Here is a 26,946-nt window from a genome sequence, read left to right as displayed (position 1 = left end):
ATCAGAGGTAAATAAGAACTTTACAGTATTGCTGAAATGGGTGATTATGGGTTGGTTCATCTGGATCTGTAGCGAAGATTTATTAAAAATTTATGAAGGTCTCGGGGAAAGAGGTCGAGGGTCAGAGAAGGTGAGGAGGGTGAGAATAAAAGAAGTAGGTTAAGGAAAAGAAGTTTTGGTCAGCAAAGAATTTTCAGTTTGGATCTGAATAATGATGACATCCAAGACAAAGTATAAGGAGATAATCGAAGCTGATAAATGGAAAGTTTAAGCCCGAAGTCTTAGATATGTTGCTTGAACATTTTATTAAACCTCAAAGCTCCTTTTACATGTTAATCTTGCTTCTGTGAGTCAATGTGATGTCATAGAGGTGGATGAAATGGGATAACATAGAAGAATTCTGAATTACTCGTCGAAGCCATTGAACAAGGTGGGAGAAGGTCCAGGAGCATATCAAGAGCTATAGAAGAAGAAAGGCAATGAAATAATCTGATGCTGCTGGTTTGTGTGAAACTGATGGACTTATTTTTCCAATTAGGAAAATATAAGTTCTTTCCTGTTTATTTGTTTTTAAAGAATACTTGACTCTTCTCCCTTCTATTTCACATTCGTGTTTTACTTTCTTAGAAGAGATACCTTTAGAAAATAGGGAGCAGGATTGAGAAAGTAGAGAGAGGGTATGATCGGTGTTTTTTAAAAGCGATTAAATTTAGGAAGATGCTCAAAGATTCTTACCTGTCCATTTTCTCTTCATATTGGAAAATATATAATTCTAGATAGTGAAAAGGTCTTATTTACTTGTAATCCAGTGTTTAATGCATTCATAAGGCAGAGACTATATAAAATGTTATCCTAATGCAAAAAAGAATTAGAAACATCGCATTTGTTTTTTAAAATTTTAAGCTGCTAACAAATTTTTTAGAAGATAAAATACTAGTCATTAAAATTAATATGTGTCTTTTATACATTTTTACTTTTATAACAATATGGAACCAGAATTAAGATAGTACAAATATCTGTCTCTGAATTGTAAAGTTATAGTTTGGAAAAGATCTGAAAATCCTATTTACCTTGTATAATCCAAGTAATACATTTCATACGTTTATGTAATTAAAGCAGTATGGATGAAACATATTCTAATAGTTTTCTCCATAAAGATTTCATAATCAACAATTAAGCATGCATATCTGTGACATTACTAAACAAAGCCCTCTTAAATATTCAGTTTTTAGATAATTATAAATGATAGATCAAAGTTTGCCTTCATAATTTAGTATGCTGAAAAATAATTTTTCTGACTTTCTTAGATTTTTCAAGTGATTAAATATTGGACTTTCATTTTCATTAATTACTTGTTAGACTTAAGAGGAAATTTGATACAGTATACTTTATTAACTACTTACTGGACAGAGAGTTACCTTGGAAAATATGGATTTGACTTCCCACAGATACCACAGACTAATCTAGTTGGATTTTATAGGTTATATGTGCCTTAAATTACTTCTTAAAGTGTGTATCTATATCTGTCTGTCTATCTGTCTGCATTCTACTGAACTTAGTTTTCATTTTCTACGTTTAGGATAAATATATTTACCATACAGCTCCAGTTGAAAAATCACACAGCAAACTTCAAAGCAGAACATCAAGGTCATCACAGAAGAAAAAGTCCAAGTCACCTGAGAGAAATAAATATTGCGTAAATGCAAAAAACTACGAACAGCCTACGATTTCTTCAAAATCACACTCTCCATCTCCCTACACAAAAAGACGCATGTGTGAGCTATCCGAAGATACCAGGCGGAGGCTGGCCCATTTAAATCTGGGACCCTATGAATTCAAAAAAGAAACAGATAAACCTCCATTTGTGATTAGACATGTATGTGTTCCCTTAAACATTTCCATTTAATACAGATCTAATCTGTTCTTCACTGGAAATATTATTCTAAAACTTCTTTCAGCTTCTAACTTATATTAATAATTTTCTCTTCTGAACTGTCTCTTAGCCTAGCAGTCTAAAGTGGAAAATTAACTTAGAATAAAAGAACATTTTTTTGTCAGTCTCTACACCTGACAGAGATCAAGCTCCATTATGAATGCCATGTGAAATCCTCTAAGTACCCATTGCTTTTCTTCTTAAACAGTGGACAGTGTGATAATAATCCTACACCTTGAACTTAGATGTAATTGACATTACTATTAAAATGGCAGAGTAGGGTTTTAAAAGAGGACCAAGTTTTCTTTATGAAAAGGAAGACCCGCCTCAGCCGTTTTAAAAATTATAATGGAAAGTAAGTTTCCTTTGAAATTATGTCCCTTGGGTAAACCTTATATAATGGATCTTTGAATCCAATCATTATTTAATGGGAATGAAAAAGCCTTTGAAAATGAAGAGAGTTAAGGGTTTCATAGTTCTAATCTTTTTATACAGAAACCTGCTTTTAATATGGTTTAAGTTTAGAGTTTATGTCCACATGATGGTCAGGTAGATTTTGGCTAATTTTAAGTGTCTATAATGAGAATATTTAAAAAGGGCCTTCTCAGAATCTTCATAGTTTCTTGAAAAAAAATTATAATTTTTACCTTGAAAGCATTTCTTTAACAAAAGCTTGCAAATTAATAAAAAATTACTAATAATATATAATGATTATATATAATATTAATATATAATACTAATATATATATAATGATGATAAACTTGAAGACTGAAATGCCTATAGAAGCAAAACAGCTTTTTGAGATATATATAAAGCTTTCTGATTTAATGCCTCTACTTTTCCTAAATTCTAAAATGTAAATATAAATTTAAACATGTAAATATACTCCTTTGACAATCTAATAGCTTTTTGAATATACACCACCTGAAAGCTAAGGTTTTCTTTGTGATACCTTTTTTAAAATTTAGATGTGTCTTAAGAAACATTTCATTCTGTCTTTATATTTTGACACTGAATCCTTTATTTTTTAACTTAAATAGAATTTTTATTATAAAAAGAAAATTCATAATGTAATCGGTACTTTTAAATGTCATTATTTTATTCAGATTATTGTGGTTACATTTGTCTTATTTCTGTAGAATTTATAACTTCTGATCACTTTTTTTTGTGGTCGTTTATATAAAGAATATTCAGGTAATATTTGCTTGCTTGTTTAATGGCAGTTTCAGTGTCTTTAATTTTATATCTGCCTTCAATTATAATTAAGCTGAAAAGAAAGGACATACTAAATTCTAATCTGAAAAAATAGTAACATTTTAATTAAAATGCCTATACACAAAGATAACCAGGAATTTTGGTGTGGTTAACCACATAAAAATTGTTTGGGGATATAACTGCTTTTAAATGTTTATTATATTATTGTTTTTCACATCAGTGTTCAAAATAGAATAATTCTAATATGGCTTGGTATAAATCTTGACATTTTAATTTAAATTATTTCCCTCTTAGCTTTCTAATGAATAGAAAGAAATGCATACTTCTAAGCCTTTAGTTAGAAAATTGTTTATCTCACTGTGCAGGAGATTGGATTTTTCCAGTTGTATTTGTAAACCTAGTCATGTCTTCCCGCCACCCCCTGCCCCATAGCCATTCATGATTTTAAAAGTATTTACCAAATTGATAACTAAAACAGTTAACATTTTTAGGAAAGATATTCTAATTTTACATACATTGTATGAAAAATAGCCTAAAAGAATATGGATCAATTTCAAGAAATCACTAACATGCCCCCAAACAAACTGGAACAATCATTCCGGAAGAGTTATACAGCATTTTTTTCTTAGTCATTTATATAGAATAGGATTTCGTTTATGCAGAATAGGACCCTTTTTTTTCCTATTGTGGTAGAATATATATAACATAAAAGTTACCAGTTCAGTCATCTTAAAGTGTATACTTTAAATTGTGTAATTTAGTGGCATTAAGTACATTCATATTGTTGTGCAACTGTCATGACTATCTAGTTCCAGAACTTCTTCATTATCCTAAATGGAAAGCTTGTACTCAAGCATTCACTTCCTGCGCCTCCCATTCCCCAGCCCCTGGCAACCACTAACCTACTTTTTATCTCTGTAGGTTTTCCTATTCTGCCATTTCATGTAAGTGGAATCATACAATTATATGGCCTTTTGTGTCTGGCTTCTTTCATTTAGTATAGTATTTTTGAGTTTTCATCCATGTCATAGCATATATCAGTACTTGATTCTTTTTATGGCTGAATAATATTCCATTATATAGATATACCATATTTTGTTTAGCCATCATCTCTGTTGATTGACATTTGGGTTGTTTTCACCTTTTGATTATATAAATAGTGCTTCTATGAAAATTTGTACACAGGTTTTTGTTTGAATACCTGTTTTAATTCCAAATTGCTTTAATACCTGTGAATAGAATTGCTGGGCCATAAGGTATTGTTTAACTTGTTGAGGAGTTGTCACTGTTTTCCACAGTGTTTGCTGCACTTTATGTTTCTTCCAGCAATGTGTGAGGGTTCCAATTTATCCACATTCTCAGTAACACTTATTTTCTGTTTTGTTTTCTTTTTATTATAGCCATCATAGGGGGTGTGGAGCGGTATCTCATTATGGTTTTGATTTGCATTTCTCTAATGACTAATGATATTAAGCGTCTTTTTATGTGCCTGTTAGCCATTTATGTATTTTCTTTGGAGATATATCTACTCAAGTTCTTTGCCCATTTTTAAGTGGGGGGTGGTTTTCTTTTCATGTTTAATTTTAAGTTTTCTTTATATATTTAGGATTCTAGAACCTTATCAGATATGATTCAAAACTTTTTTCTCATTCTGTGGCTTGTCTTTTGACTCCCCTTTTAAAATTTTAATTTTGACAAATTGTGGTAAAATATACACATAAAATTTACTATTTTAACAATTTCTAAATGTACAGATCAGTGGCATTAAGAATATTCACATTGTGTGTAAGCATCACCCACCATCTATCTTCAGAACTTTTTTCATCTTACTTAACTGAAACTTTGTACCCATTAAACAATTCCCTTTTCTCTTCAGCCTCTGGCAACTACCATTCTATTTTCTGTCTTTATGAATTTTACTACTTTTAAGTATCTCATATAAGTAGAACATACAGTATTTGTCCTTTTGTGACAGGTTTATTTCACTTAGCATAATGTCACCAATGTTCGTTCATGTTATAGCATGTGCCAGAATTTCCTTTTCACAGTAGAATAATATCCTTTAATGTGTATATGCCACATTTTACATGGCTGTTCTGTTGATGCACACTTGAGTTGCTTCCACCTTTTGGCTATTGTGAATAATGCTGCTGCGAACATGGCGTAAAAATATCTGTTCAGCTTCCTGCTTTCAGTTCTTTTGGGTATATACTCAGAAGTGGAATTGCTGGATCATATGACAATCCTATTTTGAGTTTTTTGAGGAACCGCCCTACTATTTTCCATGGTGGTACCATTTTATATTCCCAACAACAGTACAAAATGGTTTCAATTTCTCTACATCCTCGTCAACACTTATTATTTTATTTTTTTAATAATAGAGATCCAAATGGAAGTGAAGTATTATCTCACTGTGATTTCGATTTGCATTTCCCTAATGATTAGTGATTTTGAACAATTTTTCATGAATGTTGGTCATGGCTTATTCGTCATTTGTATATCTTTTGGAGAACTGTCTAAGTCCTTTGGCTGCTGTTAATTGAGTTTTTTTTAATTAAGTTTTAAAAATTTTTCTGCATATTAATGCCTGCAAATCAGAAAATCATTTGCAAATGTTTTCTCCTATGGATTGTCTTTTCACTCCCTTGGTATTGTTCTTTTATGCACAAAGTTTTTAATTTTAATGAACAGAACTGTCTTTTTTGTACAGATATATCATGCTTACTTTTTTATTTTTGGTTAGAAACCATGATTGACTGTTATTATCTGTAAGCTGTAAAGCACTCAGCATGCAGGGCTTTGAACATAGCCAAATAATGACACTGTTTGAATTCAAATTCTGTATACCAAAGGGATAAGTAGAAAATGGCTAAACTTGTTTCTTAAATGTGGCAAAGTAGAGTCCTCTTTTTTAAACTTCATAATGGAAAGTAAACTAGGCAATGGAGCAATATATATTTCAACTGTAAATTTGTTCATTTTAAAGTAGACTTACATATATATATATACACATATATAAATACATATATATACACATACATATATATGTATGTGTGTGTGTGTATGTGTATATATATATATATATGCACACACATATAACTAAAAATCTCCGGAGTTTAATTTTGTTTAAAAATGAACAGCAAAATTCTCCACTAAACTCTGACTTTGAAACATACAAGAACCATGTAGTTACTATCACATTAACCTGACGATATGTGGTCTGTATATTTTAGTTGATTTTCTGGTGCCAGGAGACTGAAAGAAGATTTAAGCTCTTCTTTTGCATTGACATTCTTCCTCTAGGTCGATCCCCCAAGTCCCAGGGCTGATGCTTTGTATGGATCTTCTGGCAGAGACTGTGAAAGAGATGGGTGGTCCAGGATGCACAATGGTAAGCTACAAGTTACCTCTCTTCATTGCCTTAGTTGCCTTTGCTTCATTCAAGCCTGTAACTTGGCATCATTTAGCAAAAACAGATTCTTTGCCGTATTATTGAATAATATGGTATAGTGCTACGTTCTATAACTTGTGGGACACTCTCTAAAAATAATAGAATTTCTGTGCTGCTATAAACCATCTCCTCCTTTGAGATTCAAAATATGTATTTGTATATTAAAGACTGATACTCTCTAGTAAAAAAAAAGTTGTCTTCCTCTCCATCTCTTTCCCTTCCCTGCCTCCATCTCTATATGTGCACCTATGTATGAACTTTTTTTTCACAAGGACATCACTATGGAATTAATTGTGCCCCTCCAAAATTCATATGTCGAAGCTCTAATCCCAGTGTGATGGTATTTGCAGATGGAGCCTTTGGGGGGTGATTAGGTTTAGATGAGTTTAGTGTCCTTACAGTAAGAGACACCAGAGAGATCTTGCTTTCCCTCTCTGCCATGAGAAGACACAGCCCTCAGGCAGCCATTTTGAAGGATCTCAGACTTCTATCCTCCAGAACTGTGAGAAATAAATGTATGTTGTTTAAGCCACCCAGTCTGCGGTTTTTGTAATGGCAGCCAAAGGAGATTGATAGATATTATCTTATGTGATACAGTTATCAAAAACAAAAATTAACAACTGTGTAAGAATAATATATAACCTATAAACCTAAATCAGATATTGCTACTTGTCCCAATAAAATCTTTATAGCAAAAGAAATCCCACATCATGCATGGCCTTCAGTTGCCGTGTCTCTTTAGTTTTCTTTAACATATTTCAGTTCCTTAGTCTTAATTATCAATGTTTTTAACATTGATAATTTTGAAGAGTACAGTCCAGTTGTTTTGTAGGATATCCCTCAATTCGTTTGATTTTTTTCCCTCATGGTTAGATTTAGCTCATTCATTTTCCCCAGAATAATACAATAGGCATAATATGTTGCACTGAGTGTCAGGAAGTACACAATTTTGCTTTGTTGTACTGTTGATGTTAGTTTGCTCACGTGATTAAGATGGTGCCTGCTAGGATTGTTTATCATAAAGGTGCTATCTCTTCCCTTAATAATATGGGGAGATACCTGGAGACTCTGTAATATCCTGTTACTCCTCAGCTTTGGCCCCTTTAGCATACATTGATGATTCTTGCCTGAAACTATTCATTACTGTGATATTTGCCAAATAGTGAATTTTTAAAATTCCATTATTCTTTGTAAATTTATTGCTTGCATTTCTACTATAAAGATTTTCCTTTCTTATTTCTTTAATTTTTAATGCTTCCATTCATTTGACAACATCCCCTCCCCCCCCCCCCCCCCCCCCCGGCTGGCAATTGAGCAGTTGTGATTTGGGTTTTCATCAGCTATTTAAATGCATATGGGGATTTCTTATGTGATCGAGTCTCTTAAACATAGTGAATTTTTACTTGAAACTGTCTTACTCTGATGGAAGTTTTTTGAATATTTTCTTGCCAAATTATCTTGTCTAATAATTCTTAAGTTTTTGTAGGATACCATTTTCATCACTGTTGTTTGTTTTAGTCCTCGTAATAATCATGTGAAGATGAATTAAACTATATTTGATCAAAAAAAAATGACAGGCTTGGAGAGGTCGATTTGTGGGAGAGCTCCGAAATAGCCATGGTCAGTCTAGAATCCCTATCTTCTAACCCCAAGTTTCTTTGTTTTCCAGCACTCTACTACTTTCTCTGCTTTCATTCAGGTGGTTTTGTTTTGTTTTGTTTTGTTTTGTTTTTTGTTTGTTTGTTTTGTTTTGTTTAGATAAATTTTTTGAGCACATTTTCCCTATCTGGAATTTCCATGATATATAATTCTACTTGTAATTCTTGTAGTCTTTTTGAAGAAACTCACTATGTCTCAAAATGTTTGGAAGCTTTGTCCAATCATTTAGGTATTTGGAGGAGAAAATCAAGGCCATCATCCTTAGCCCTATTTTATTTGCTTAGAATTTAGGAAAGGTGTTAGATTCTGTCCCCTCCCTTGGAGGAAACTTCTCTTATTCTCTTCATTTGAAGATTCTTTTGTGAGTTTCATTTCTATATAAGATTGTAATATTTTTATGAGCTTCCACTAATCCCTTCGTTTGATGGTTATTATTTGTAAAGTAAAATAAATTGGAAATAATATTCAAATCATAATATGCCATATCTTGAGTAGATAGCAAAAAGTGGTACTATTTTGATATTTTCTTAATAACATAACATATCGTCATCATGTATATACTTATAAGCAAAATATTTCATTTGTGTCAGCTTTTATTTAAATGTGTGCCTCCTCATCTTAAAGCAGTAGACAACAGAACTGTGTCCTGTTTAGGAACTCCTCTTGTAGTTTCTTTCTTTCTTTACTCTTTATTAAACATTTTAACAGCTTTGTTAAGTAAGGTATGATTTATCTACCATAGAATTCACCTGTTTTAAGTGTACAGTTAAATAAATTTTAATAAATTTGCATAGTTGCTCAACTATCACAATTGATTTTTAGAATATTTCCGTCATCCAGAAGAGTTTTTTTTATACCCATTTGAAATAAATCTGCATTCCCCACTCAGCCCCTGGATTGTTTTTCTACCTTTTGGCTATTGTGAATATTTGCACTAAAGTTTTGGCATAGACATATGTTTTAATTTCTCTTGGATGGATACCTAGGAATGGAATTTCTGGTTCATATGGCGAGTTTGTGTTTAACTTTTTAAGCAATTGCCAACTGTTTTTGCAATGTGGTTGCATCATTTTACATTCCCACCTGCAGTATATGAGGTTTTTAGTTTCTCCACATCCCTGACAACATTTGTTATTGCTTTTTTTTATTATTATAACTATTCTGGTGGGTATACAGTCCTATCTCATTGTGATTTTAATTTGCATTTGATTAATGGCATTGAATGTTTTTTGATGTGCTTATTAGTCATTTATACATTTTTTTTCGCTGATCATCACTCTTCCAGCCACTGGTAAACAGAGAATTTGCTCTTTCCTAAACTTCAGGTGAGAAAAGTGAGGGGGGGGGGAGGTCTGAGACTTCTGCTATAGAGAGTTTCACAGACATGAGAATATGAAAGATAAATTTAGAGATCAGAATAATGAGTTTCAGGTGAATACCTCACATGAGCAAGAGATAGAAAACACTTTGTTAAGGGCCTTTCCTTTTTAGAAGGCTGGATCCCTTGAGAGATATTAAACCCTGGTTTTATTTTATAAAGCTAGATATCTTAGCTTTGCTTCCATTTATAGACTGACATATAGCAAATGCATTGGCTGTATGCTCCGTGGAGATTCACAGGAGAGAAGAGGTCAACTTTAGAATGTTCTGTGGGCAGTGGGGTAGCAGTAGGGTATGTACAGATAAAGGACTCCAGGGGTCTGCTCTTTGAAGTTTCAAATAGGTTCACTCAGCATTAGAGAAGTTTCGCGATACTAGTAGCACTAACTACCAAAATAGGATATAACTCCTTAAAGTTATGAAAAGGGAAGATGATAGTAGGGTACTGTGGAGGTTGCCAAGAATAGGGACTGACTCATAAGGAACACAGTGGTAATCTTTATCAGAATGGGGCTCAAGAGTTACTTTGATAGAATGAGTTGCTAAGAGATGTCGAGTTTTAGATTAAAGCATTTTTAAGTCCTTGCTTGGAGTCGGAATTGATCCTTTAGGACTGAGTCTTATCTGAACCTATTGGGTGAGGGTCAACTAGGGAGAAATGCAGGATGCAGAGACTCAGAGTTATCAAACTGCTCCCAGTGTGACTGGTGACTTTGATACAAAGTGAACCTTAGTTTCTATATTAGATAACTGCTAAGGAAAGGTTTTGATAACTGATGGCCACATTTTGTTTTCAATATGTATTATTAGTCATTACTTGATATTTGATTAATTTGATTGCATGTATATCACATCCATTTGGCTAACAAATCCATAATCTGATGTCATTTCAGCCTCCTGAAATGTAGACTAGAAATAATAAATTAGTATTATGTATTGCATTAGTCTGCTTAGGCTGCCAAAGCAAAATACCATAGACTGGGGTCTTAAACAACAGACAATATTTTATGGCATTTCTGCAGAATCTGGATGCTGGAAAGTCTAAGATCAAGGTGCTGGCAAGGTAAGTTTCATTCTGAGATCTCTTGGCTTATAGGTAGCTGCCATCTCACCCTATGCTCACATGATCTCTTTTTTGTGTGTGCATGGAGAAAGAGATTGAGAGAAAAGTAGGAAAGTACACATGAGTATGCACATAAGTGCAAGCTCTCTGTCCCTGAGGGCCCTATCCTTATAACCTCATCTAACTCTAATTACTGCCCAAAGGCCCAATCTTCAAATACCATCACTTTGGGGGGCTAGGTCTTTAAGATATGAATTTTGAGACAACACAAACATTCAGTCTATAATCCCTATTTCATGAGGTTATTAGAGAATCAGATAATAGCTAATATTTATTGAGTGTATGTTTTTTGCTAGCAGATATTCTAAGTACTTATATTTCATTGGTTAATTACTCATAGTAATATCGAGAATTTTAGATACTATTATTTATCCTCATTTTACAGATGAAGAAACATGAGATTTAAAGAAGTTGATCAAGATAATCTTTTTTCTCTATCCCCCGCCACCCCACCGCCCCCGCCGCCACACACACGATCGAATTAGCTCTTCATACTTTTCTCAAATGCGACCCATTTATTAAGGCCCAACTCAACTTTCTTCTCATTTAGGAAGCTTTTTTGATTGTCTTCAACCTTGAGAGATTGATCTCTGATACGACTTTAATAGTACCAATTGTGTATACCATTCTGACTTTGCCTATTCTTTTATGCTGCCGTTATTCAACTTTGTATAACTTAACCAAAGTAAATTATAAGTACTTTGCAACCACAAGCCATGACTCTTATCTCCGTTATAGAATGTAATTAGTAATTATTGGTATGGATGATTCAACGTAAACATTGGGAAACCTCAGATCAGAGTAACAATTTAATTTGTAAAAATGAAAGAAAATTATAAATCTGCCTGAATTAGAGTAAGTTTATAAATGTTTTGTGGAAAGCAAAAGACATACTAATGTTTTAATATACTGATACTTTTGATATTACATTAGCTGTCAAAAGGAAGATATACCTGAAATTATTACTTTAATTTTCAAAGTTAGCATGTTTGGAGAACTAGGCTCAATGTGTCCTTATTATTCTTTTATTTTATTTCTTCTGCTACTTGTGGCCATGTTGTATATTAGACTTTGCAGAAGAGGAGTTGGGCTATGATTTATTTTCATTTTTAATTTCGAAAAGCACTTGAAGTAAGTTGAATCTTACTGAATTAAATGGTGAAATTTTCCTTGTGTGAAATACATTAATATTTCAGCTCTCTTCTACAATGGTTCAGGACACTTGGAAAATAAACAACATTTGTACCATAAAAGAAAGCTAACTGACTAAATATAGACTATCCTAGGTGTCTGTCCCTATAGCCATTTTTTTTTCTGGACAAAGCAGTTTAGAAGGTGAAAGGTAGAATGTTAGGATGCTTTTGACCAGAATGTTTGAGTAAGGAAGTAAAATTGGAAATTATGGTTCTAATATGCTTGACTGTCAATATAAAAAAGATTATAATACTTAAAAGTTGATTCTTAAAAGTTGACTCCTTTAAGTAATGAGTAAAACCCAAAGTCTGCATCGACTGTGTAATAGTCATTATCTTTGTGAGAGATTTAGAATTGTTTTGAAATCGACTTTGTTACAGATATAGGGGCTTTCATAAGCTGTATAATTTAATCATTATTATGACTCTCTGAGATAAAGTTAGCATTGTCTTTATACTCTTAAAATTAGGAGTGAAACAGATTAATTGTATAACTGGACCAAAGTAATATATTTGATAAATAGTAGGATCAGAAATTAAACACTGGTTTATTTGACTTAGAATTTGATAGCAATGAGGTCAATGATGGTGTCAGTAATATTAGTTAACATTCATTTTATTGCCTCACATGTAATATCTAATGTAATCTTTTAAAAAAATTATGAAAGAGGTACATGAGACTGATGAGGTATCTGAGATTTAGAAAGATTAGGTAATGTGTCCAAGGCCATACAGGAAGTGCTATGGGCAAGACTAATGTAAATCTACTTGTCAATAAGGACTGTACACTAAAGTATACGCTACCACCCTCTAAAGCTGGTCTTGTTTCCATTATGCAAACTAGATTCTAACATGGATGCCAAGAATAGGAATACATGTAGTTTGATAATATCTTATCAAATCTATGTATCAAATTATATTTCATCATAACCTTGTTTATCAACTATAAATTATCCATGTCATCCATATCAATTTCATAACCAATCATGTAGACAAATTGGTTTATCAACTAAAAATTATGCAGATCTATATTCAGGTATTTCCTACTCTAATGAAATTAGTATTTGTGAAATCCCTTAATTACCGAAGAACTGATAACAGATTTTAACTTGTTGCTTATCATCTTCACTTATGTAACATTGTCGAAGGATTTTAAGATATTTTTGAAAATTGCCGTATGCATTATAATCATAGAAAAAGGGTGATAGTAGAAAAGACCAAGGTTGAAACAAAATTTTATTTTTGATGTGAAATATTTATAGTTTGTTTTGTATATTCTTTTTTAGATCATTCTCATGTTGGCTGCTACCGACCCAAGGATTATAAGGTATGTAGTATAAATTACAGAATGATAATTGTCCTTGCTCTCAGACAAAAGCATGTCAGAGATTATTGCACAAACAAAAATTGTCATATGAATGTCATTATTTTGGCTACATTGTCAAGTGGTATAATAGACTTTTCATTACATTTCTTCCCACAAGTGTTTTGTGGCTTTTGATTGTTCATTCGGTATAGTTACTTATCGAATGTGTTCATGTATGTATAAGTGTGTGTGAGAGACAGTACTATTTGTAAACTTCAGTCATTCACAGAGGATCCTCATAATTTTTGTAATACCTGCATGAATTTATGCTATTTTCTCTAAATTTACCTTCTTTTTTTTTTCTCACCACTGTAAGTGAAAAGTCAATATTATATGCTTTCAAAGTATGATAGTCTTAAAAAATACAGTGAAAGCAAGACAATTGTACTAAATTCTGGCTAGATAATTGTTGTTTTCCAAAGACTGTAAAACATACTTTCTATTTCTCAAAATGAGGTAAGCAATGGTAAGGAGATATAGGACACATAAATAGCTAACTGAAGATTTCTGATTGAAAGATAATTGAAAAGAAAATACATTTTTTTTGTGATGCTGTATTTTTTAGTGTATGTCCATGTGCCGTGTAAAATATTATTGTGTACCATCTAAAATCATTTGGGGTACTATATTAATTATCTGTCATACCGCTAGTAGTTCAAGTCCTACATTTGGAGTTCTATCTCAGAGTTTCTTTTCTGTCCTTAAGTGAAAGCTTCTTGATAATAGAGTTAATATAGTTGGGAAAACAAAGCCAAACAAGATACATAACTTTCCTTCCAATACCTTTGCTTATTTACTTGAAAACAATTTATTTCATGCTTACCAAATAGCATAGTGTTTTGTCATGGTTTGAGTGTGATAAAAGAAATATGGAACAGTGAAGTAATGAGTCAAGGCACTGTATAACTATGGGCTTAGATCCACTGGAGTGTCAGAATCATCCAGGTGGAACTTTACAAAAATTCATTTCAGGCCTATTAAGTTGAAATTGTTGAGAATGGAGACTGGAAATGTTTTTTAGTTTAAACTAGTTTTTAGGTGATCCTTATGCAGCTCTCTTGCCATCTAACCAGGGATTGGCTCTTCGTTGGCTAGTCCATTTAAAAATAGGTGTAAGTATTTAGAGTCCTCTTTTCCAAATGAATTCTTTGAAAGAACTGCACTTCCACCCATCTTTAACTCTCCCCCACTCTCACCTCCAGATTCTTTACTTTTAGATTTAGCAGATAAATTGATAAGTCGTACTACCTTCATAAGGCAGTGGATGGTAAGTGAGCTCACAGGATTATTTTTGTATTCAAGGGGGATAGGTTTTCATAGAAGTGCTTAAACAGCATTGAACACAACTGTCTTTTCTATGGAAAGAATAAAAGATTTTTTTATAGGCACGTAGGAGCTGGGTAATAAATATTCAGGTGGTAGAACACTTTAGGGTTTCTACAAGGAAAAGAGTCATGAAACTGGAGGTGCTTGCAAAAAAATTTCTAGAAAAATAGTACTTCACCTGAATTCTGTTGAGAAATATATTTTACATAGGCAAGAGAAGAAAAAGCAGAGTGTCTTCAGAAGGAAAGTAATGTGAAAAAGCCTTTGGATTTAGAATTAGTACAGTGTCCTAGGAGAAAAGAGAAACTACTGGTCTGGCTCGAGTGATAATGGCTTTTTAACATCTTTACTTACTACTTTTCCTACTTCCCCATACCATTATGTCTGCTGGCTCCCTTTATAAGATTTCTAGTTGCTCGGCTATATCTGTTCTTTTGGCCAAACTCAACTCTCTTCACCCTGGATAAATTATAAGCAACTATTCTCATAAATACTTATGTTCTTTTAGTGTCATTTCTTTTTATTGTTGTACCATTACTCCACCCTGAATCACTGGCTTCTTTTCTCCCATATATGTAGTTCCATATGCTTTGCATATAACAGGTATTAATTTACTATGTTGGTTTTCAGTGGAGGTTGTACCAACCTCAATGTGGCATTTTAGACATATATAGGGACTTTTTTTGTTAGTTATTTAGGGAAAGTGCTCTTGACATTTAATGAGTAGAGAAGCTATATACTATATAAAGAGTGGGACAATTCCAAACACTGAGGAATTCTCGTCCCACATGACTTTCAGCTGTCTCACTGACCATTATGGATGTGCAAAACATGTTCATAATTATTAGAACCAGTCCCATTCTACATAAAACAGAATGTTTTTAATTGTTTTGAGATACACCATATTACAGGAAAACATGTGTAGTATAAAGATTATAGTTTGTTTTGTTAAAAAATATATGGTATAATAGAACACCACGATGACGTATATGGCTGCTCATTTATTTTCCTGGTTTTCTTGGATGGACTGGCTTATGATCCTCCTACATTTACTTTAAACTTATTTATATAAGCAAGTGCAAACATTCATTATATTTTCTAGAATAGTCATTTTTGAACATTAATATATTGATGTACATGTTCGAAGTCACATGCCTTTAATTTCTCTTTTTTACTATAGTTAGGACAATACATTTATTTGAAAGTATGTGTGTTTGTAAATTACATTTTCAATACATTTCACTTACGGATTTAGTAGAGGGCAAAGCAAAATATTTGTTCTTAAAACGAGGGCTACAATAGAACAAATACCATAGACTGGCTGACTTAAACAACAGAAATTTATTTTCTCACATTTCTGTAGGCTGAGAATTCCAAAATCAGTGTGTCAGCCAGTTTGGTTCCTGATCAGAGGAAGAATTGCTTCTCAGAAATAATTCTACTCTGGAGGAGGGAAAGAGAAATTGTGGTGGAAAGCTAGCTATTTCTGCCACACCTGGAATGCTTTGTTCCTCCCCACTCCCAACTTCTCTCTTTCCCTTTAAGAAAGATGATGTGACTAAAATTCTATTATACTGGAAATAAAAATTTAGCAACACTAGAAATCATCTCTGCCCTCATAGATATTTCATAATAGTGAAAGGGATAGGTATTAACGAAATTAGAAAAACAGCATATACTTGGGGCTGTGATAAATATCATGGAGTACATGCACTAGCTGAGACTTTGTATGCTGGGAGAATTTGATATGGTGAAAGAGAATGGAAAAAACATCTTGAGGAGGATCAGTGATTGCTCTTGAGCTCTGCAGATGAATAGGAATTTAGTACATGAAAAAAAGAGAACATGTATAAGGAAAAGGGGGAAATATCATTTATTTTTTTCCTTATTTTATTTTATTATTATTATTATTATTTTAATTGAAGAAGTGATTTAAATTTTTCCCCCACCTACCTTCCCCCTCTCCCCTCCCCTCTGGTAACCATTAGTCCATTGTCCATGTCCATGAGTCTCTGTTTATTCTGTTCATTTGTTGCTTTTAGGTTTATATCCCACATGTAAGTGACATCATGTGATTTTCAACTTTTTCTGTCTGGCTTATTTCACTTTAGTATGGTTATTTCAAGGTCTATCCATATTTTTGCAAATGGCAGTATTTCATCTCTTCATATGACTGAGAAGAAATAGCATTCATTTATAAAGGTTCAGTGGCTAGGCAACTAAAAGACCAGTGTTGCCAGAAGTAAAAGACATAAGTTAGGTGCATAAATTGAGGCTAGAGTAGTAGATAGAATCAAATCTTTTAGGTCATGTTATAGGAATTTTGGTAGTTGTCATAAGTACTATGGGAAGCAAATGAAGTTGTTGTGAACAGCAAGGTGACGTGGTTAGATTTATACTTTGAAATATCACTCTTGATTACAGTATGGAAAGTAGAATGGACTAGCAGATGAGTTAGCAGGGTATTGAATAGTCAGAGTGAGAAATGATGATAGTTTGGGTTAGGGTGTGGTAGTAATGGAGGTTGATAGCAGTGGAGATATTTGGGATTAATGTCGATGGAAAGTAGACTTGAAAAATGGAAAAGATATACTGTGTTCTCATGGAGAAGGATTCAATATCATAAAATGTCCTTTTACTTAGAGCATTTTGAAAATTAACAAAATCTCCCTAAAAATATCTCCACACATTTTTTGTAATTCCAGAAACTAGGCAAAAATAGACAATAAAACATTGAAAGCAGAGAGTATTGAAAGGAGTTCAGCTATATAAATGTTAAGAATGACTCTTAGATTTCTGATTTTTACAACTCAGTGTCTGATGAAGGTGAGTTTGGAGTTCACAGAATTTTAAATAGTACTGCAAAACTTGTTTATCTCATTTAGACTTTGGAGAGTCTCTGACAATGGCTTTCAACTCAGAAACAGACCAGACTTCAAAGTCAGTCAGATGGTACTTTTTGTAATCCGAAGAGGATTAACTTTAAGAAGTTATTGGGCTTTCGTTTCTGGCAGGTTAGATGAGAAGGGAAGCAGATCAGAGGAAGGATAGGGGTCTGAGCATAGCCCAGGACATGAGGAATGGTGGGGTAAATGATATTTCTTGAAGGTGGGGTGTGAGGGTATCTAAATCAGACAGTGTTAAATTTTTTATTTTTTACTTGCCTTGCCCAATAAATCTTTTAAGGAAGTGATTTTTAGAATCTGACTTATTTTTGGAATTTTTCTTATTCCAATTAAGAAATGCAGACCATTGGGTATGTTGTACTTTTGTTCCTTTTCATTCTAAGGCATCTTTCAAACGAACAGTTATGATCACAAAATGTCCTCTGCAGTAGCCGCTGTAATTCTAAAATATCCTTGGTGAAGTAATGTCATTCGGAACAATAAGTGTATAATTTAAAATTATGGTATGATACATGTGAGAAGCTTGACTCTAACTTGGACGGGGCATGGACCTAAACTGAAGCCAACACACAGGAGACAGGCAACGTTGGTCAATACGTTGCTTGTACACCTTGTGTCTTGGGCCCCAACCTAGTTGGTGTCTCGAATTGGAGACCTGACAAATCTGCAATTCTAGGAAGATGTAAAGGTTTTGGAGCAATTTCTTCCAGAGGCATTTTCTCCCACGGAGAAAACAAGAAAAAATGGAGGAATGTTTTCATATTTTGACAAGCGATCCAGGGCTAAGTTTTTACTCTAAGAATTCTGGTATGATGACAGCACCTGAACCTGTCGGTCCTTGGGCCTGGCTTGCAGATGGATCTGGTAGCTTATGCCCCTTCACTTCCCTATGAACTTCCTCCTATAGTCTCATGACAAAAAGTAACAAAGATAGAGACAAATTAGTAATGTTAGAAATAAGACTGATTTCCACCTGGGACACAAGTTTTCAAATCTGGTCAGATAATGAAAAGATTTCTAAAAGGGTTCCACATTCCTAGAAGGCAAAGTAATGTAGCATTTGGGAGCTTTAACAAAAAGGAAGTTAGGGCCCACATCAAGACTCCACATCAATATCTGTTTACCTCACCACTGTCGTCAGCATAACCCCTTGAGGAGGGAGGCTCAAGAAGCCTCAGAGGAGAATTTCTAACGCTGTTTCTAAGTGGAAGGTCTTAGCTGTGGCAGCAAGGGGGTCTGTTTGGATCTTATTGGACTTCCATAATTATCAACTGCAGCACACCAAAAGACCGCCACAATAATTGATTAATCTGTTGGTATCAAGCAGAGCTGAGTTTGTGACATAATGCCGCAAGGGGGAGAACCATCTTGACTGTCTTAGCTGTGTCTCTGAAAGTCCCTGGGAAGGTTAAGGGCAGATATTTATGGCATTTTAAGTTCCCGGATCCAGTGTTTTAAGGTTGGACTTTTAATAAGGGAATCTTGTCAATAGACTTTGTGATATATACATGTAGGATTAATGGATGCAAAGGTTGGGGTCTTAATGTGAGTCGAGATAAGTAAATAGTTATTTGATAAGGAAGGGATGTGTCTAGTTGACGTGATCTGTTGTCCTGAGAAGGGGACTGTTTGCCCAGACCAAGAAGGAGGCTGACTAATGATTAAGCAGACTGTCTTTCAGGTACATGCTGTATTGGAAGGTCCTGAAGCAAATAATGAAATTATTTACTGGTTTATAGCATTATTTTTCTGAACAAGAATTTACTGGAATTCATGGTAAAGTCAAGATAGGTGGGCCTCAGTTATTCCAATAGTTAAGCCACATGAATGCGGGTGGTCTCAGTTCTCACATGTCTCACTAAAGTAATATATGCTTTTCTATTAATGTGTTAACACGTCGTTATAGTTATTTCTAGAAACCTTATAGCTTTGGTTCCTATGGTAAATAGTATTTGGTGTAAAATTACATTTTTGTGTGTTTTACTGATTTTGATTTACTGAAATCGATTTTTCTATAACATTCTTGTCATATGTATTCTTGAGGGTTTTTTTTTTAATGGAGGAAACCATATCATCTACAAATACTGCATTTTACTTTTGACTTTCAAATTATTTTTTTGTCTTAACTTACTAGGACCTTTAATACAGTGTTGAGTAAAAGTGGTGATAGTGGATACGGCAGAGACATTTATTGCTTATTGGCTATTTATGTCCTCTCCATGTTTTCAAGCGTTCTTGCAGGTATACTGGTCCTAGCCGATAGGTTACGAATGAAAATTATGTGGATACCTTCCAGAGTGAAGCATAGAAGAACCGATATGAACTCTCTCCTGTTAACAGCGATGATGAGGCTTCCTTTTATAGTTGGTGCAGCAATAAGTTGTTCAGCATGTCTCATCAGCATAGGTCCTTGGGCAATTTTGTGAAGTGTGATTTCTCTTGCTAACCTGTATTACCATAAAGCACAGGGAACAATGAACATTTATTATGTTAAGACCCTGATTTTCAAACTTAATTTGCTGCTACACTGTAGCCTAATACAGAGCAGCATAGACTAATACAGTACACACTTTTATCTTGGTCCTTTGATAGGATCATGTCCAAGCCTTCATACCTACAAATGTTATTAGCAGTAGATTTTAGTTAGATATCCTTTGGCAAGTTAAAAGAGTACTCTTTGAAATTCCTTTTTGGCAAAGAATGTCTATTTTTAAATTGAGTGAATGGATGTTGAATATTATTGAGTGCTTTTGTTTCAGCATCTCTTGAGTTGATAATGACTTTTTTAAAAGAGGATTAATAGATTTTCTAATGGTAACCCATCCTTGTATTCTTTAAATAAACCCAACTTGGTCATGTTGTATTCTTTTTTTTTTTTTAACATTACTGAATTTAATTTTTAATATTTTATTTAAGATTTGTTTCCAGATATGGTCACTAGTGAAGATAGTCCATAAATCCCTTTCTTCTGCTTTCCTCAAGGAGTTTGCTAGCATTGTTATGATCACGTCATAATATTAGTTGGGGGATGTTTTCTTTCTTTCTTGGGAATAGTTTGTCAGTTGTTCCTTAGCTCTGTGTATCGGGTTGTTGGTAAGTTGAATTGCGAGCCCATTTTCTGTGGGACTTTCCTTACAGGTATCCTGTGAAGCTTGGATCAGGGAAGTTTTTCTTTTTTTTTTCTGCCATGAAAATCTCATATGTCATTGGCCTGGGATCCCCTCTGCTTAATGGCTGTTTGAATTTGCTTCAGTTTCCTCTCCTATAAAGTGTAGAAAATAAAAATATCTACCTCATAAGACTGTTGTGAGGATTAATGTTATTTTTTAAAGTGCCTAGAACAGTTGTCTAAAAAGACAAGTGTCCCCCACCCCAGGGATTGATATATTTAGGAATTATGATTTTATTGTGTTATTTTGGAATTTTTTCTAATTTCTTCATCAGTGTAAAGAAAGTACATCTTCTTTAAACCAAACCAGATAGTTGAGCTTATGGATTTTTAAATTGGATAAGATAGGAATTCATTCACTGAAGAATGTTCTCGGCAAATTGAAATACTGATCCAGTACCAAAATTTGTTTTTTTCCCTTTTGAACTAGAACCATCCTAAAAGTAGTACCTATACTGACCTCCTTTTCTACAGTCTTTATTCTCAACTACTTCCCACTATTTCCATTGGAATTATTTGTATTTATTTCTTAAATTTTATGCCCCATGATAAAGAAGAGATTTTAGAGCATTGTGTGTAGTACCAGACACTAGAAGATTTTCAACAAATATTTGTCCTGTAAGTGAATTTCCGGTTCCCATTATACTTAATGTCTAATTCTTTCATTAACTTGATCTTGATGTTCCTGTAAATATAAAAATGTTGTGGTCATTAATATGAATAACTTGCTAACTTACTGTGTAAGTATAAGTAACTTCTGTGACTCTTATAAATATGGTATAACCAAACCATTATATATCACAGATTTGAAAAGTATGTCATTTGCATAATCACATTACATTTATGTAATTATAATGAATTTAGCATATGAAATTTTCTTTCTTACCTGTAACAGTTTCAGATTGGTTTAAAATATTACATTTTTTTAATCTTAGTACATTTCAATATTTGAAATGTTGGAATTGTTACATTGCTGAGATCTTAGAAAAGGCATTTACTGAACTATTTCCATAAATGGAAAAAAAAAATAAACCTTATGCTGACATTTGGAGATTACTATAAACAGAAGAAATCACTATTATTGTCTTTCATAAGCCTCTGCTTTGCATTTTCACTAGCTTTATTTCATTATATTTGTGGCAAACCTACAAGATTATTTCCCCAGTTTATAGGTAAGGAAACCAAAGCTTAGATCGAGTAAATGACTTGCTCAGAGTCACATAACTAGAAAGGATTTTGAACCCACATCTTTGGACTCTAAGCCATTGTTCTTGAGGAGTCATCCAAGAAATGAAACTCTCTTGTAATGAGCCAAGGAGACAACATTCCATTTGGGTTTTGGAAATGATAAGTAACCGATGGAAAACTCTCTAGAGCTACGGAAATGTTTCTTAAACTAAGGCTTAAGTCTGAAAGTTCAAAGAGGATCCTTATCAAAAACTTATCCTCCATAATACCTCCCAGTTCTCTATGTAGACACAAAACTTTCCAAAACAAATGTTTACTGTAATTCTATGGAAAGACTACGTCCCAGCTGTGTTCTCATTGCACACTTACTTACTGTATGTCTATTTACCCCGAATTTCACTTCTCAGTGTTTCCTCATTACTCGTTTTTTAATTTCTACTGTTATAGATTATAATGTCTTTAGGTCTCCTGTTGTATTTATCTGAGATGGCTTTCTCCTACCTTTTTAGTACTTTATACACTACATAGAAGATATTTAAAAATTTGTTGAATAGTATTGAGTTATAGCATTTAAAGTTCTCTACAATGTGCCTTTCTTCACCTTTGTGATATTTTTTTCTATTACTCTGCTGTTGAGATAGCCAAGTGATTGTAGTCATTGTCTGTCTGTCCTCGTGCCCTGTTCTCCATTCTGAATGCCCTTCTCCCCTTCTTCCTTACTATGGCCTTAATTCCAATCTCACCTCCTACATGAGACCTCTACCATTTAAATCATTAGTTATTGTCATTAGGGTATACCTGACACTTAGCATATCTCATTCTCAGTTATCTTTTTGTTTATGCCCTGTCTCATCTGGATTGTGAGTTTAAATCGATGTACCCCTCTAGATCTGAATAGTAGCTAACATGTTCAAGAGTTTCTCAGTGAATGTCCTGATAAAGAAAAAGTCAGTTGTAGTCACCTAGAAGAGGCTTTATTTATAGCATTGCTGACCTGTTGTGGAGAAATTTTAGTGAACAAAAAATGAAATGGTCAGCCAGCCAACATGTGTCAATTGACATTGAAATTAATGAAGAGAAAATAATCTCTCTAGTATAAGCCAAGCGGCTCATATTTGATTATAATTCTAGAAACAATATTATAGCATTCCCCGTGCCCCCTGCCCCTTTCCTGTCAGTCTCTTAATATATACACTTGCATTTTTGACCATGGACCTCTTTGATCTTGTTTTTGACATTCACTGTTTTTGCTTTTTTGTCTCTATGAATGGTTAATAATGGAGCGATTTTTAATTTTTTTCTTTTATTCGATCTAGATCACATTTCTTAGTTATTCGGTATTGTAACTGAATCATTTGAATTACATGCTATTTGGTTCTGTGATGAAAGCCTGATTCTCTCAGCTGACTGTCAACTTACCATATGTTGCTGTAATTCTGGAAAGCAGTGGAAATTGTAGTGTTGAATCAAAAAGCTGTGTTGGACTGGTGTTTTAATAAATTACTTACAGTTATTGTATAATTCATTCATATACCTAGGCATTCCGTAAAATACTTTAAACTTTGGAAAATCTACAAATTAGCTATTATTGATCCTATTTTACATATGAGGGAAATAAGTCTGAGAAAGATTAGGTAGCTTTCTTAAAGGTCAAATATTTCAGAAATAGTACTACTAGAATATAAGCTGTTGTAAACCCACTTACCTCAAACTGGAAGTTAACTATGTGTTAAATGAATGCAATTCCTCTATCTCATTCTCTCTTGAACTCAACTCCAGATTATCACTCCCATCGTGCCATCAAAGCTACTCTTTTTGATGTTATTGATGATCTCCCTATTATTAAATCTAAAAGACCATTCTGTCTTCTCTAACTTGACCTATTAACGATATTTGACCCAGTAACTCTCCTTCCTTGAAGTGCATTCTTTAGTTGTCTTCTAGAATAACACATTCTCCCTTCTTCTGTTTTTTATTCTGCCCTGCCCCCTTCTCCCCTGGTCACTCCTCAGTCAATTTCCTTCCCATTTTCCCAGCCTCTAAATGATGGAATATTCCCAAGGCTCAGTCTTCAGATGTTTTCTTCTTTCTATTTACTCTCACTTTCTTGGTGATATCACCTAGTGTCATATCTTTAAATACTATTTATATCTTTATCTTGGACTCTTCCCCTGAATGCCATGCTAATATGTTAACAAATTAATGGGTATGAGAAGCTAAACATGTCTAAAACCAGACTCCTAATACTGTACTCTTCCACTTTTCCCAGTTGGAAGGTTATAACTATTCATATAAACTTAACTCTTCCAGTTGCGTAGGCCAGAAGATATTGGTTTTATCTTTGACATCCAGTTCATTAGCAAATTTCATTAGCTCCATCTTTGGATTGCCTTCTGCATCTGATCACTTTTTTCCTCCATTGCTATCACTCTGATCCAAGCCAGCATCCTTTTCTCTATTTCGTTGTGATAATTTATTAACTGATTTCTTTGTCATTTTCCATGGGCCCTCTATAAACTGTTCTTAATATAATAGCCAAGGAGATCTTATTTTTTTTAAGGAGCATGATTTCTCTGCCCAGAATAGAAGCTTAAATCCTTAAAATCTCTCTTTTTTGACCGCATCTCCCTAATCTCTTACTATTCAGTCCAGCCCTGCTGTCTTCCTTGCTGTTTCTGATGTATCAGACGTGACCCCACCCAACCAGCCCATCAAGATCTTTGCATTTATTTTTCTTTCTTTCTGCAGTGTTCTTCCCACAGATGTCTCCATGACTTAGGTGTTCTGGTCTTTACTAAGGTCTTCAAGCCTTCGCTCCCTAGGTCTTTACCAAGACATTCTCTTTTCTGTGAGGTCCCTATTGACTGTCCTATTTAAAATTACAGCTCTTTCCCTACATACCCCTCCCTCCCCACCCACCATCACTTCTTCTCTCCTTTCCTGCTTTATTTGCTTCCCATGATATGTGTCGTCCTTTGACATACTTCATATCTCACCTATTTATTTTGATGTGTGTGTATGTTTAAATCTTTCATTCCTTATTAGAATATAAATTTTACTAGAATATAAGTAAAAAAGACAGAAATTTATTAATTTGTCTGTCTCAATTTATTTATTTGTCTGCCCCCAGAACAAATGAAGCAATGAATATTAGCGTTAGAATTCTGTTTTGTTTGGCCTCATAGTTAAACTAGGCTATTATTCCTTTATGTGTACTTGTTTTTTGTTTTATATATACACCCCTATCTTTACCTCACCCTTACTCAAAAGCTCTTAGAATTGGTAGAGTTTTGTATATTTTAGACATGTGGAACAAACGATCCAGATAGTGTTTAATTTTAATCTTACAATGATAATGATTGCTACATTCTGAAATTTACATTCAAATATAGCTGTGGTGTTATATATATATTTTTTTACTTTTAAAGAGGGTGTGTATGTGTGTGTGTGTGTGTAATGTTACTAAGTGTATACATATATAATTTTTTAAAGCAGGTTATCAGGACACCCCATGGGAGAGACTTCGATGACTCCTTGGAAAGGTGTGATGAGTATCTGAGCGCAAGGTCATGTAGCAAGTCTCAGCATTCAGCGAGGACCTTACTAGTACATTCGGCACCCTCAACAGTACCAAAGCATTCTCCAAGCCCTGTGTTAAATCGAGCTTCTCTCAGGGAAAGGTAATATTTAGTCTCTATTTCTATACTACTTTTTTGAATAATCATAATTAGAAAAGAGAAGGCAGCAATTACATATGTGAAGTGATTATTTGTAATCGTATAATTTGATTTTAAGAAGCTTACTTAAATTATTTTTGTTTAGAACATATTGCATATTACTTAGTGTTAAATACTCCTCTCCAGCCCAGTTCCCTTAAAGCGAGTTCACTATCATTAATTAGAGTTACTTTAGCCCTAATTAAGTACTGTAGTGCATAAAAGTGAAAAATAGAGTATGTCATAGTTTGTTTTTAGTAGATTCATAGGTATTTAATATTATAGGCATGGCTTATGTATAAAAATAGCATAGGTTATATTTTCCTTTTGGTGATAATGATGATACTATATATTGTTGATATGTGGTACCTGGTTTCCTCAAATAACCTCCTTCCAACTCCGTATGAGAACCTGAATTATGTAAAGATTCCAGATGCCAGCTCTCCCTCTAAAAATGCTCTTGCAACCAAAATTAGACACCAGTTATAATTTGAATGTGAAAAAGTAATTCCTCTTTATCCGTTTTTGTTGTTGCTGTTGTTGGATCCAAATTGGAAATTCCTTGCCTCCTTGCCTCTCTCACAAATAGTAAGAGAAAAAAAATAGTTGTCATAAATTAAAAAAAAAAAAAAGCACCCAACCCTGGATATTTTAAAAATTGTATGGAAATTTGAAAACCCAACAGATATACCATGAACAACATGGAGGTAAAATCTATCTTTACAGTTAGTATCCAAAAGCTAAAGTAGCACACTAAATTTTTACAGCATATCAGGGACATCAGACATAATTGATGAAGTTTCAATTATAGAGTCTGTCGAGGGTCTGTCAAAGGTTCAACTTAAAACTGATGCTTTGAAACTGATTCCTTAACCATGTTCTTTGAATAAACAGACTTTTAAAAACTTTATCACTGACTTTAAGCAAATACATTTTTTAATTTATAGTGAAGTTTCTTTTGCTTTAAGCTCATTTTTAAAATAACTCCAGAGAGTTAGCACACCATAAAATAGTTTCAATGTTGATAAGTGTTACATTTCAGAAGCCGTTTTCTCCTCAAAGTACAAATATTAATATTATGACTTGTAATTGGTATTAGGCTGTAGAGTTGTTACTAAAATCAGACTAATACTAGCAAATCTAATTAAAAGAAGCTGGTTTTCTTTTAAATCATGCTTAAGGTTTTAATTTTTGTAAATGGAGTTAGATCGTTAGGCAATCATTTCTTATACCACAGCACAGACTAGTGGATCCTCTCTCATGGTATCATTGAAGAGCTCCTGTTGAAGCTACATATGGATCTCAAGATATTCAAGATGT

The 26,946-nt window shown here is 33.6% G+C and overlaps 1 protein-coding gene across 7 annotated transcripts in view; it reads left to right on the top strand.

The window, feature by feature from the left end:
• Positions 1-26,946, top strand: part of SPATA6 (spermatogenesis associated 6) — a 95,054-nt gene that overhangs the window by 41,997 nt on the left and 26,111 nt on the right. For 5 of the 7 annotated variants that reach the window (XM_036233729.1, XM_016151313.2, XM_016151308.2 and 2 more), the window contains 4 exons: positions 1,580-1,876; positions 6,453-6,540; positions 13,242-13,282; positions 25,403-25,590. In XM_036233729.1, coding sequence (XP_036089622.1) covers positions 1,580-1,876; positions 6,453-6,540; positions 13,242-13,282; positions 25,403-25,590 — 614 coding nt within the window. The remainder of the gene's footprint in view (positions 1-1,579; positions 1,877-6,452; positions 6,541-13,241; positions 13,283-25,402; positions 25,591-26,946) is intronic. The other 2 variants (XM_036233728.1, XM_016151314.2) reach the window with 1 other exon arrangement.

This window comes from Rousettus aegyptiacus, unplaced genomic scaffold (genome assembly GCF_014176215.1).
Source record: "Rousettus aegyptiacus isolate mRouAeg1 unplaced genomic scaffold, mRouAeg1.p scaffold_m13_p_1, whole genome shotgun sequence".
NCBI lineage: Eukaryota > Metazoa > Chordata > Mammalia > Chiroptera > Pteropodidae > Rousettus > Rousettus aegyptiacus.
The sequence above is the reverse complement of the archived record's forward strand: the minus strand, read 5'-3'. Positions and strand labels throughout refer to the sequence as shown.